The 13,857-nt window shown below is 40.7% G+C and overlaps 1 protein-coding gene across 1 annotated transcript in view; it reads left to right on the top strand.

Annotated features, from left to right (window-relative positions):
* LOC146003046 (adipokinetic hormone/corazonin-related peptide receptor variant I-like) overlaps positions 1 to 13,652 on the top strand; it is a 571,777-nt gene extending 558,125 nt beyond the window's left edge. The window contains exon 7 of the mRNA XM_083141210.1: positions 13,407 to 13,652. Within this exon, the coding sequence (XP_082997336.1) occupies positions 13,407 to 13,652 (246 nt within the window). The remainder of the gene's footprint in view (positions 1 to 13,406) is intronic.
* The last annotated feature ends 205 nt before the right edge of the window (positions 13,653 to 13,857 follow it).

Below are 13,857 nucleotides of genomic sequence, written 5' to 3'. Positions count from 1 at the left end.
TTCTTTACACTTCACTTCGTAGATAATCCCATCCTCTTCCTCTTCTTGTTTTCTTTTTTCTTGTTTGCAGGGGAGTAATGTTTGTGTGTATATATATATCGTCCTGTTTTGTACCTTGTTACATTTGTACTTGGTACAGAGTCCGAAGAAGACCTTGCTAGAAGGTTGAAACGTTACGTTTAGTTTATGCTTTGGAATCAAATAAATGTCTGCCTTGGTCAGCATATTGAGTTTTTCATATCTTGGAAACAAGGCTTAATGGTGTTACCCTAGTAGAGGCATATTGCACATTGTTTCGGATTCCATTTTGAACTGTAGGCCCAGTCCCGATCGACGTATTTTAGCATAATGTAAACTCAAAAGAAACTATACCATCGATAGTTCACAGAATTGAGTACTTTTTGATCAACAGTAGTTCATTCCGTTGTGATATAAAAATGTCGGTGTGGGCAAGGAATGAACAAATGACCATCTACAGCAGTGGCAGAGCGAGTTGAGTTGTCGACTTGCCGGGGTCCCGAGTTCGAATCCCGGCCTGGGCATAGATGTTTGTGAGTGTCAGTTTCATCATGTCATCACTCTTCTCAAATGAGACAAAAATGGCACAAGAGGCGAAGTAAAATAAAGCAAATGAAGAACCAAGAACTTGCCATCAAACGTTGTGTGTTCCATTCCTGTCTTAGACCTTTGTGAGCATCTCTTCATCATTCACCTCTATTCGCGATTGGCCAAAAGTGGTGAAAACGTGACGGAAAATTAGAAACAAATTCAAAACAAGGGGGATGGAACTCTATGTACTGGCCACTTGACGCACGATGAGGGACAGTAGCCCTACGGAGTTTTGTTTGACATTTTATCAACGTCATTAAAATTATTTCCTGCTCAAATATTTAATATCGTTCGTTCTTTATTGTCGTTGTCTATACATTTATTTTCAATATGCATTACATCCTACCCTTCCATTTTTGTATCATTTGATCCCTCGTTTTATTTTCCCATTCTATGTTTTTTCTTTCTGAAACTTGGTCCCTTACATTGAAAGAGGAACATAAATTGAGAGTATTTGAAAATAAGATCCTTAGAAAAATATTTGGACATAAAAGGGATGAGGAGCCAAGTGAGTGGAGAAGGTTACATAATTTAGAAGTACATAATTTGTATTCATGTCCAGATATTATTAGAATGATGAAATCAAGAAGACTTAGATGGACAGGCCATGTGGCACGAATGGGAGAGGAAAGAGGAGTTTACAGGATTCTTGTTGGAAAACCTGATGGTAAGAGACCTATAGGAAGGCCAAGACGAAGATGGAGGGATAACGTTGAGATGGACCTAAAGGAAATCGGTAGGGATGGAAAAGAGTATATAGATCTTGCTCAAGATTGGGACAGATGAAAGGCCTGTGTTGCTGCAGCCATGAACCTTCGGGTTTAAGAAGGCTAGAGAGTTAGTTGGTTACGTTTTTCTTTCTGAATTTTGCTTCTGCAATTTACGACACGGGCACTTTCAGTGTCATTCACTGCACACACGCAACCAACAGACCGATGCAACACGGTGCATGCTATTGGGAAAACGGACCAGTCCGATTACAACGCAACAGACTTGTCGTGTCACTTAAGTAAGAAAGGTTGCATTTATTTCTATATGTTCGGTTCCAAGTGACAAATGTCGCTTGTTACTTCGCTCTGAAAGTTCTCTTAATGTATCGTCTTTTCTATTTACTCTCTTCTTGGAAATCTCCTACCTTTTCTGTCTCAAATTCTCTGCCCCGGATTCGAATCCCGACCTGGGCATGTGTGTTCTTCGTGAGTGTCCCTTCATCAATTTCATCATATCATCTCTCATCGCCACGATTAGCCAAAAGTGGCGGAAAAACGACATAACAAATAAAGACATACATTTATTCGAAACAAAAAAATATAATGTTTTCTTTCTTCGAATAATTTGATTGGGATAGGCAATGGTTATATATGAACAAACATATCGAAGATGTGGACAGAGAATAGATATGATTCATAAACAAGGCGTCGTGTCGATTTAAATATATAGTATACTGTAGAATGAAAATTGCTTTAAAACAAGTGGTAAAAAGTGAATATTCATGAAAATTGACGGACTTGTATATTTAAGACTGGAAAGCCTGGTAATAATCTGGTAATATCAAGGGAATTTCATAATAAAAAAAGTCGTAGCAACACTAATTTGATATTACGTCACGCACCAAAGATGTTTGGCGCAGCTTCCAAAGAGCCAACAGCGAGACATTTTGGAGAGAATTCTTCCGCTGCAGTGGCGACTTCCCTTCCTCCGTGTCAAACCTTTGAACTATTCCTTCCGCCCTCTAGCGTGGCCATTTGTGTTTCTCTTTCCCGCCTACGAAGCACCCACGCAAAGGATGGCAAAGACGAAGGGAGATTTCAAACGGAGAATCTGCTTTGTCCTCTTTGGGATCTTACTCAACCTGAAAACCCAGCCTCTCTTTTCTGAATGAAAGAAAAATGATGTAGGCTTTCTGCCGGTGTTATCTAAAAGGCTGGGCCATACAACATACCCGAGACCTAAACCAAATTTTTCAGAAGTGAAACAGGGAGATTCGTTCCAAGATAATTACTACTATGTCGTTAACAATAACGTCTGTTAGGGGTTCCGGGTTCGATACCCGGTGGAGGCACATAGTGGTTCGGATCCCACTTTAAAGTGTAGGTCCAGTCCCGATTAGCCTTCCTGAGCATAAAGTGGACTTAAAACACCAAATCAACCAATCAATGAATAACATCTGTTGTATTCCACTTCTTGGGTTTGTTCTCAGTAGTTATCTGACCTTCAGCGAAACATCAACGTACACAGGCATCCAGTTATACAACACGTTACAAAACTTTTGAGAGAAGCACGGTGTTAAAAGTAAGGTGAAAATTGCTATTGGAATAAACATTATATTCAGTTGAAAAATTTCAGGTATAACATTGTATACATTATATGATATTGTACTTTTACAACACTAGTGCACTATATAATAAGAAACTTAAAGATATAATTTGTTTTGTATGATTTTACATTATATTATACAATTGTTATACGAGTACTGCTGTAAAAAACGTAGCGCCCAATTGATACATTGTGTACGATGTCAATATATTGTAATTTCCAATGTTCATACACCAATGCCCCTCAGGGTTACTTTCGGTTCTCAATAGACAAACAGGAAAGTTGGAAATGGGAATCTAACATGCTACTGATGCTGTATTACGATCCACTGCTCTAACACCATACACTTGAAGCAAATCTTGACGTATTTGAGTTGGGATCTTTCCTCGTAATGTAGTGCTGGTCGCTACGTAAAATCTGACCTTAGTGGTCTTGTGCACGGACTTTATGCTACTTCTCATTTCATACTGCATCATTTTGGCAAAGAGTAGCAACGATAAAGGGACATCAATATTGAAATAAAATATTAGAGAATTTATCTTCATTCTTTGCAGATAAAATGTGGTTAAGCAAGAGGAGAAAGTACAGGGATTGAATAACTTTTAGTTAAAGGACTGCCGTCACTTAATTATATGAGTATCGCTGTTTTGTATCATTTGACAAGAAGCAAAGATGATAGTGGTGTAGCGTCCTTGGACTTAATTAAGGGTACAGTTCCAGAATATTCATCTTGACTTAGCAATAAGATCTACTTGCAATCATGTTCAGTTAGGATGACCACCTGTGCGCTTCCAAAACTGATGCCTTCCGCGCGTATGAGTCTGTCACGGTAACCACTCACCCAAACTTGTCCGTTGGAGGATTGGCACACTACTAGTAGTGTCGTAGTCGTGCTAGCTAGCCGTTTGGAGGAAATAGATGACGTGATTGGTAGTTATGTGTGATCGTGTTTTCTGTATCGAGTAGGAGCCAATCACGCAAGGTTATTCTTTTGAGCGTTCCCGCGATTTTACATGGTTCGAGGCTAATATTAATACTAATCTAGGCGCAAGTAAAGGGTAGGCAACTTAGACTGGTGCACGCATGCGGCCGGAGTACCCGAGCTCCCATTGAGTTCGTTGCCAGGAAACAAGCGACGCTAACTTTGGAAGTTGAGAAGAAACTGGAAACTCGGCTCCGAGAACAGAAGGAGAGCATTCTAGGAATGTTCACTATAGCAGAAGATGCACGAGTAGTGCGTGAAGACAGATGAAAAGATTCACGGAAAGAATCCTACCGGGTGAGTTCAAGTTTGGTGAAGGGCACCATATATAACATGACCTTAGAATAGGTTCTATTTGCCTAACCGTAGTATATCTGGATAGTTCACTATAGTAGAGTAGAGTAGATTCTTGGTGAAAGGGGAACGGTAGTGTACCATTAAATAGTAGATCGAAACTATATATATATACAGGGTGTTGCAAAATACCTGTTACAACGCTTGGGAGGTGATTCGACAAGTAAAAACAAGGAAAAAATGCCATGTGAAAAAATGTCGAAATCGGCACCGTTTTCGAGTGACAGGCGTGCGAAAATCGCCTCACACCATGTTTATGGCACAATAACTCAAGAAGGAAGAAAGATATCAATGTCGGAATAAAATAATACAAACAAAATCGTACCTGGCGAATACAATGGTGCATCAATTGAGGCCCAGTGTAAATTGCGCAAGGGGACTCTCAAAGAAAGTGGGGAATCCTCTGATGGAAAATACAAGAAATTTACTACTATCTTCTACATAATGTTGAGATCGGAATGTAGCCAGTAAAAAAATTGCGACGTATGTCCACATATCCAACTACTGCTGGGACACCGTCCCACACTCGGGAAATAGGAAAATAACTGCAAATCTCCTGTTGTACACGGTTCACATTGAGGTACGAAGAAGAAAAGAAACCAATTTGTTGCATGTCTCACTACTGCTGGGACACCATCCCAAATGGAAAAAAAATACGGGAAAATCATAAATAAACGTTTTCAATCCCTTAATGTTGACACACTACTTTGCAGTATGAAAAACAAAAGTTAAACAATGGCCACATGTCGTCAGTCTGTACATACTACAAGAGAGCTCCCCAAAGAAAGTGGGTAATCCTCGAAGGATATGAAGACAGAGAATGGCGAGAAAATGCACACAATGGCATGTAACATTTCCAGGCACAGCACATCTGGAAGGGATTCCACTGAGAAGCGCACAACCTCCGCACATGCAGATCGACGGTATGAAGTACAGCAATATCCAGCATCTTCACTCGCACCTTTCACTAAAGGACACTATGCGGTGCTGATAGGGGCTCACAAACACCGGTATACTCAGAGAGGTTGTTGAAAATGTCCGCCATTGACTTCAAGACAAAGATGGCATCGGCGAAGCACTGATTGTCTGGTACGCACTGGACTTGTCTGGCATGTCACCAATTGTCCCAGCAGCGGCACTAACACGAGCAACGAGGTCCTCAGCACTTTCCACATGGGTTTCATACACGAGCCTTTTCATTTCTCCCCACACAAAGAAATCCAGTGGTGTGGGATCGGGGGAACGAGGTGGCCACGGTAAAGGTCCATCCCTGCCAAGCCAACGATCGCCGAAAATATCGTTGAGTAAGGCTCTGACTCCCCGGTCGAAATGTGCGGGGGCGCCGTCGTGTTGAAACCAGATACGTTGTCTACCTGCCAGTGGCACGTTTTCCAAAAGTTCAGCTAACACGTCATGTAGAAACACCCGATAATTCCCACCACACAAAGTACCACACAAAAATTTGTATGGGTGCAATCCCTCCTCCTGAAGAACGCGGAATACATTGCTATGGTAATTTTGTTGAGTACGAGCAATGACACGTGTGCTGGTGTCAGGACGGTCTCGTATCGCGTCCAACACGTCCTCTTCAAATTGCACAGTGCGCACAGTGCGGGGTCTTCCACAATCCCACCTACGGGGTAGTAGAGATCCAGTTTCACGCAGTCGAGCATCAAGTCTTTGAAAGAGTGCATGTGCTGGTAACCGCCTATTGGGAAATCGTTCGTGATACGAACGCCGTGCTTCACGGCTGTTTCGGTTTGCCTCTCCATAAACGAGATGCATATCAGCAAGCTCGTGGGTAGAATACTCCACCATTGTCCTGTTCGAGAACTGCCCAGCAACAGGGGCACTTTCCCTCCGAGTGACGGATCACAACTACCGTGATTAGCACCCACGTAATGTCACACAGGTGTCCACGCAGTTGTTGCAAACCGAGAAAGAACACGGGAATACGTACTCTACGTACAATATTCCTTGGCGCAATTCATCCATACACACACGCCAGACTAAACTCCACGCTGCGAGACGCAGAACAGACAGGAAAAACAACGGCCGACTACACTCTCTACGTAGTATCCACCAACACTAATACGTAACAGGTGACCTACACTCACAGCGCCTCTAGTGGGGCTTTCTGTATCAATTAGCTGAAATCAATCTGAGCGTAATTTGACGGCATAGCGTCATTTTCGAGTGAATTTCCTATTTCCCGAGTGTGGGACGGTGTCCCAGCAGTAGTGGGACATGTGGACATACGTCGTCATTTTTTACTGGCTACATTCCGATCTCAACATAATGTAGAAAATAGTAGTAAATTTCCTATATTTTCCATCAAGGGATTCCCCACTTTCTTTGAGAGTCCCCTTGCGCAATTTACACTGGGCCTCAATTGATGCACCATTGTATTCCTCAGGCACGACTTTCTTTGTATGTTTTTAATCCGACATTGATATCTTTCTTCCTTCTTGAGTTATTGTGCCATAAACATGGTGTGAGGCGATTTTTGCACGCCTGTCACTCGAAAACGGTGCCGATTTCGACATTTTTTCACATGGCATTTTTTCCTTGTTTTTACTTGTCGAATCACCTCCCAAGCGTTGTAACAGGTATTTTGCAACACCCTGTATATATATATATATATATATATATATATATATATATATATATATATATATACCTGTATAAGCCTAACACAGAAAAGAGAATTGGTTGGTCGTGAATCTCGCAAACGTGTTAACTTAGCGGCCACACTTTCGTAATAATTGTACTTTGTAATCATGTTAGGAAAGTTGAGAGAGGAGAAGCGTGAGGTTGAATGCCTTACATGCTGTTGGATATGATTCATTGACAATCCGAATATTAAGAGCTTAGAGAACCACCACTTCAAAAGGAGGAGCATTTTAACGCAGAGTTTCTTTTAAATTCGTCTTAAACAGCCATTTTGTAAAATATGGAAACCAGTTTGAAAACCTATCAATTAATGGGTTTATTCCTTCCTTAGTTGAAATAATATTTCCAATACTTCACTGCATTCTGAATCGTTGAAAGTCAATCAGGTTTACTAAAGCGCGACCAATATGAGTACCCTCACCCTCCCAACTCCTGGCCATAAGTCAGCAGAGGGAGCGTGGGCGATGCAATCAGCTACTTACCCTGCGCTTCAGCTGCCAAAATGTGTGGTGTTCTTCAACACATCGTGGTCACCTTTACTCAGTGCCAAGTGGTTGTGTGATCATGAAGGAGGAAACCGTACACTCAGTGACAGTAACAGTTTTTTATTTTTCGTGTGTTGAATTATCTTTTCTCATCGTTGATGAACAGCGAAAACTTTTGAAGTTTTGTTGCTTCATGAATTTAGAATATGCATTCCCGACCTTGGATGGAGAACGCTGAAAGATGCCTGTCAAACTGATGTTCTGTAACGAGCAAACTGTTCGATGAAATATGCTTGAAATTTTGTTACTAAATTGACCTTACAGCAATTCTGCAATGAATTATGCACCCTTTACGATGAACTCATCTGCACAAAGGTCGGTGTATTATAACTTTGAAAGCTTTCCATGCCGCTTAAGCCTTTGGATTATGAAACGTTAGCGCCGAGATCTCGTTCCATTCGCCCACATGTTGTCAAAAGTTTGTTTCTGGATTTCAACTATTCTTGTACTGCGATTATATGCTATTGCACTCTGTAATGGAATGCTGTTAGGGAAGAGTAGGTGCAGTTAACGTAAACTGACATGGCTGAAGACGATGCGCCTCCAGCACTTTGATACACACACCCTTTGAATTATAAATTTATATTTGGAGGCGATGTACGAGGCGCATCCAGAAAGAAAGTTCCGCTAGTGTCCGTACGCGGCGCTAGTGGTCGGAGCGCGAGGCGTGTATGTTGGTAGGAAGGGAATATCACGGATACCTACTCATTAGATCTTTAGCCCCGACAATAAACGTGAGTTTTCATCCTTACTAGTGATGACATTATACCTCATAAACAAAATTAGTCATGTCTACCACTAAATACAATTTGCTAAAGAAACGGTCACAGACCACGTTCGTCATGCCAAGAAAAATTAGCTCCCTTTATTGACAATGTGACTGGCCACACAGAGTTACGTCAGCTATACCCTACCTACATCCAGCTAGTGTAGATTCTCGTCTGTTTTTTGAAAACGTTGATGTGGCGGAGAATTTGCTGTAGACTATACCTAGATGTCTGCTACGTGCCATATCTCAGCCTCAAGTACTTTTCCTTCAGCAGTGGGAGTAAAGTGTGTTTGCTGAAACTCAACGCCGAAAAAAGACGTTTTTTCAGCGTTTAATTTAAGAAGTAATGAAGTATCCATGCTTGTGGACCAAACTGGTTCGTATTGATTCGAAAATAGTCTAAATTTTACGTATGATAAAAATCACCAAACTTGGTTCCTTCCAAATTCACGTCGTATATCCACTTTCTTTTGCATTTACCCTACGAAAGCAAATCATCACTGCCGGCCTTCTTGGGGGAGTGGTTAGCACAGCTACGACGCCGATGTCCAGGGTTCGATTCCCGGACTGGGAATTAGTGTTGGTCCCTTCATCATATCATCACTCATCCTCCTGTATGCAATTAGCCAAAAGTAGCAGAAAAGCTAAGTAAAGTAAATCATGGTCAAAATCATCACTATTCTCCTTGGGCACAATATCTACTAGAATCTCAGACAGAACTGACGAATCTCGTACAAAACATTGCTTCGTATGTAACCGTCTGGTGTAGCGAATATGGCGAACTTAGCATACCTAACGATGGTAGCCAGCATAGTGTTGCACTCTATGTCGACGCTGCATACAAAACAGAACTAGATAACAAAGATCATGCAAAACGATTCAGTGTTGCAAAGTTTCTCATGTCGTCACGCTCATATTGAATCCTTGCACATGAAGCGGGAGTTGAACGCTTTCTTAAAGTTCATGAGGATAGCTTGGAGAGACATTAACTTATCTTTTGCCCGCATCTGTGACGAAATGGTCAACGTAACAAGCTGTCCCAGATTCGAACCCTCGGCAAAGGTGTATCGTTGTGTTTGCTCAATCACTACTTCATCTCTTCATTGTTGCGGTTAACCAAAATGTACAAAAGCGACGTAAAACAGCCAAAATACAATAAGGAATTTATTTTAAATACTGATTTCCATAAATATCAGTACAATTAATGTAAAATCACTTACTTCTCTCTGATCCATCTCGCCTCCAACTTTTCCATGTGGATATATTGTCATTATATTTCTGGTTGTTAAACAGTAATTCGTCGTGTAAGGACCAGAAGGACTGAACTCCAATTGTAGCAAATTTACAGGAGAGGGGAAATTATGTTTTTTCTAGCAATGTCTGATTAAAAAAAAAAGCCAAGTGAATTGAAGATGCGTGACTTCACTTTGACGCTAAGGATAAGAAGTGGGGATTCGTCGATCGGACTCCAAACGCAGCTCTCCAGAGGAGATACGTTAAACAAACCCATAGGCGTAACTTGCCGGGGGCAAGGAGGCGCACTTACCCCCCAAAATTTTCAGGTTTGTTTATTAAAATGTACAAGTTATGTAGCAAATAAATCTGAATGCTGTTTATATTGGATGGAAAACTTTTCTAGTCTCTTCCCACAAACTTAAGCTCCAGATTTGATTCTGCCCCTCAAAATTAGGTCCCAAGTTACACCCGTGAATACATACGACGAATTATGCAATGATGCGTAAACGTATAATTATCACGCAGTATTGTTCCTTAATTTAATAGTTTATACTGTGATATAACGACTTGGATTGATTTGATTCCATTGTGATATTAGGATAATAATGACAAAAGCTTTTCAAATATTGAAAATATATTGTTAGAAATTTCAATTGCCTCCGTTTGTACTTACCTTACAGCTACTATCAATTGCGTTTAGTGGAAACTTATCATAATATACGTGTGCGATATATGTTTCTCATACTATGTCAGTTGTGCATGTAAATGAATTTCTTTCATGGCGCTTTCATCTCGTGTAAGGTCGTTAAGCTTATGTATTCCCTCACTTAAGAAATCTCCATGGAAAGAGTTACAAGTTGCCACCAACGAAAATATTGGAAAATATATTATGTTAAACTGTGCAGAAATACTTAAGAATGAGAATGAACTCTTGGTGTGAGACACGGCTTAATGTACTTGTCCAATTCCGTTGGGCCATAAGATTAATGCAACTGTTACGGCACACAATCAGACGTTTGTGAGAGGTACAATTGTTAATTAGTTGTAGTTGTTTTTGGTTGTATTGCTAATAGAAGGTACAGTTGTAAAATGTTTGCTAACACACGTTGGATTACCAAACAAGGTTACTTGGACAGCAAGAATTCAAAATTGTAAAGTATGTTAAAGTTGCGAGGTAAACAAAATTCCATACGAGCACGATATACACATATGGAATGCTTTTAAGAATTGTGACCAAAAGATGAAGATCTACCTAATGGTTTCTTCTCAGGGGTGGTACTAGGGAGGACACTGGGGGCATAAACCCCTTAAAAGTTACCTATTTATATTAGCATGAATACAAATGGAACTGTTCGTGTTAACACACATTTATCTACATATTGCAAAACCTTATACGTGTCCGAGATCGTTTTATTTGGAAGATATGTCAACAAGCACCATATAAGAAAATAATTTGCTCCAGTTCATATTCAAGCAGCTGCGACCAGTGTAGTATTTGAAAAATTTACAGTGGGGGAGAATTCTAGTAAATGTTCTTGACGGATCAGTATATTAGTATGTATAAATTATATACATGTGGGTGTCTCGCAAGTGCCGAAAATTACCAACAAGAGAGGGCATGTAGATACCACATAGGTTAATCCTCACTCATACCCAATTCAAAAAATAGCAGCCGGCGCGGTAGCCGAGTGGGTAAAGTGGACATCTAAGTTCCAGGATTCCAGTCCCGGTATAAACAAGGGTGTTCTTTGTTAGTGTCCCTTCATCAATGTCATCTCATCATCACTCATACTCACCGTCGCATTTATCCAAAATGGCATAAAAGCGACGAAAAATAAAGAAAACGCAACAGCGGTATTATAATCAGTTAAATAAACACATTTACTATTTGAATTTTTACGTTGAACTTAGAACTGTTTTACATGCCGACCGCTGTGGTGGAGTGGTTAGCACAGAGCCTTACGACACCAGGAGCCCAGAATTCGAATTCAGGCTTGGACGTGGGTGTTCTTTGAAAGTATCCATCAACTTCGTCACTCATCCTCTTAGTCGCGATTAGCCAAACAGTGGCAGAAATGCAAAGTGAAATAAACCAAATCACTCAATGGGTACGAACCTATGCTCAACCACAAACTATCGATTGATTTAGTTTATTTTACTTCGCGTTTTGTGCCTCTTGGCTAATTTGCGAAGATGGGGATGAGTGACGAAATGATGAAATTGATTCAGAAACAACCATGCCCGAGCGGGATTCGAACCCGAAACCCTTGACATCACAGCGCGATGTGCTAACCACTTTTTTCCTAATAAAAGGAATACCCCTAAGGGGTAGTATTCCCCGTTATTTCATTTTTATTCACAGTGGTTCATTTCTCGGTTTTACTCAATTTTCATTTCTTATCATCTGGACAAACACAAATATCCATGCCTTACCCGGGACTCGAACCCGGAACCCCTGACGTTGCAGCGCGCTGTGCTAACTACTCCGCCATGGAGGTCGGCAGACCACTCGGCCACATGGTCCGGCGACAAACTGTGATGAGAAAATAATTGATGATGCTATCCCGAACAATCCTGTTCAATTAACCTTGCCATAATAAGCGTTTATCTTGTGAAGACGTTATTAATCACAAATGAAATAACCAAAATTATTCAACCTATTTATTGACGATATCACACTAATAAATTCAGATTTATCGATTACTCTGTACGCAGATGACTGCCTTCTCGTCCATGTTGGAGATACGTACCAGGATGTAAAGGAGAAAATGGAAAACCCATTCCCCAAAGTATTAACGTGGTACAACATGAACAACCTGAAACTTAACGTTGCAAAGACGAAGGCCATGGTGCTTCACACCGGTAAGGCCCGGCTAACACGATACATATTACCCTTAATGACGCCAGAGTACCTTTGAGCAATCATTTAAAATATCTCGGAATCATTATCGACCCTCAGCTAAATTTTAATTATCAAATAAATAACTATATTCGTAGAATCTATCACCATATTTACATATTTCGAAAATATCTCAATAGAAATCTGAGTAGATATTTCTACCTTTCATTTATTCGTCCCGTATTCGAGTATGGTGCTAGTCTTATTTTTGACAGTAACATAACTCATCTGAAGAAACTTGAAACAATCCAAAACAATTGCTTAAGAATCATACACATGCACCCCCAAGAATATAATTCCCAACAATTGCGCAAGATTTACAATATACCTACAGTCACTTCGAGAATACATTACATCTACTTGAATAAGGTATCCCATAGCATACATAACAAATCATCTCCATTGCATCATAGGATTAAGCTCCGTTCTGAGTTCAGCACCCGAAACACCAGATCGCCCTTACATAGGGACCTAGTAATCCCCAAACCCAACAAAAGCAGATTTGGTCAGAAGTCTTTCTCGTACTTAGCAGCGGTAACCTGGAATTCACTCCCGACGAAGATCAAACTCAGTACCAGCAAAGTGCAGTTCTGTCGTCTTCTACGTTCACATGTCTATAAATTCTAACTCCAGTAATATTATTTTCAGTGCTTACCCCCCCCCCCCTCCTCACCATCCCCCACCCACACACATATATTTTAAAATTTTCATCCCTGTACTTCGAACAGCAATTCCATACACACTAATATCCAAACCCACACACCTTTACACTTTCTTTTCTTCTAAATGTGTATAACTCTCAAACTTTCTTTATTTCATTGCTACTATAGAACACTATATATACTAATGTAAATTCATCACATTTTCCTTAGATGTATCTTTTGCATATATTTTTGTTTTACTATATAGGGCATCAAGTCATTATTTGTATTAATTTTGTTCGAAATGAAATGTTGTATGGCTTAATTGTAACCCTATGGAAATAATAAATAATAATAATAATCTTTTCTCCGTCGTTCATAGGTATCGATCACCCCGAATGGAACGCTGTCCATGGCGAGCCAAGGTAACCTAGCGACTCACAACGACTCCCCGCGGATGGTCCTCGTTCTTCAGGTGCACGGGGTCGTCAACATCTCCTGCCAGAGCTTGGAGGCCCGTCGCAGGAGGAGGAGGTGGTCTCTGTGCTGCAGGAGGACCCAGGAGCCTCGCTCGCCGAGAGATCTCTCCGAAGGCAGATTCTCGCTCTCCACCTACCCACTCTCATGATCCGAGCGTGTCTACATCAGGGTGGAAAACTGAAGTTTGCTCAACATATAAGCGTTAGCATCTAAATGTTTTTCTTCTCTTTCAATGTTAATAACAGAGATTCTCAGTGACGCAGTAATATTTTACAATAAGTTAACAACTATTTCATGGCCAGTGTTAAGAGAGTCAGGCTACTTTTCAATATGTTTTCTGAGCTAGGGTTGGA

The sequence above is a fragment of the Lepisma saccharinum genome, chromosome 19 (genome assembly GCF_977018435.1).
Source record: "Lepisma saccharinum chromosome 19, izLepSacc3.1, whole genome shotgun sequence".
Taxonomy (NCBI): Eukaryota; Metazoa; Arthropoda; class Insecta; order Zygentoma; family Lepismatidae; genus Lepisma; species Lepisma saccharinum.
Note: the sequence above shows the minus strand (reverse complement) of the source record. Positions and strands in the feature narration are given on the sequence as shown.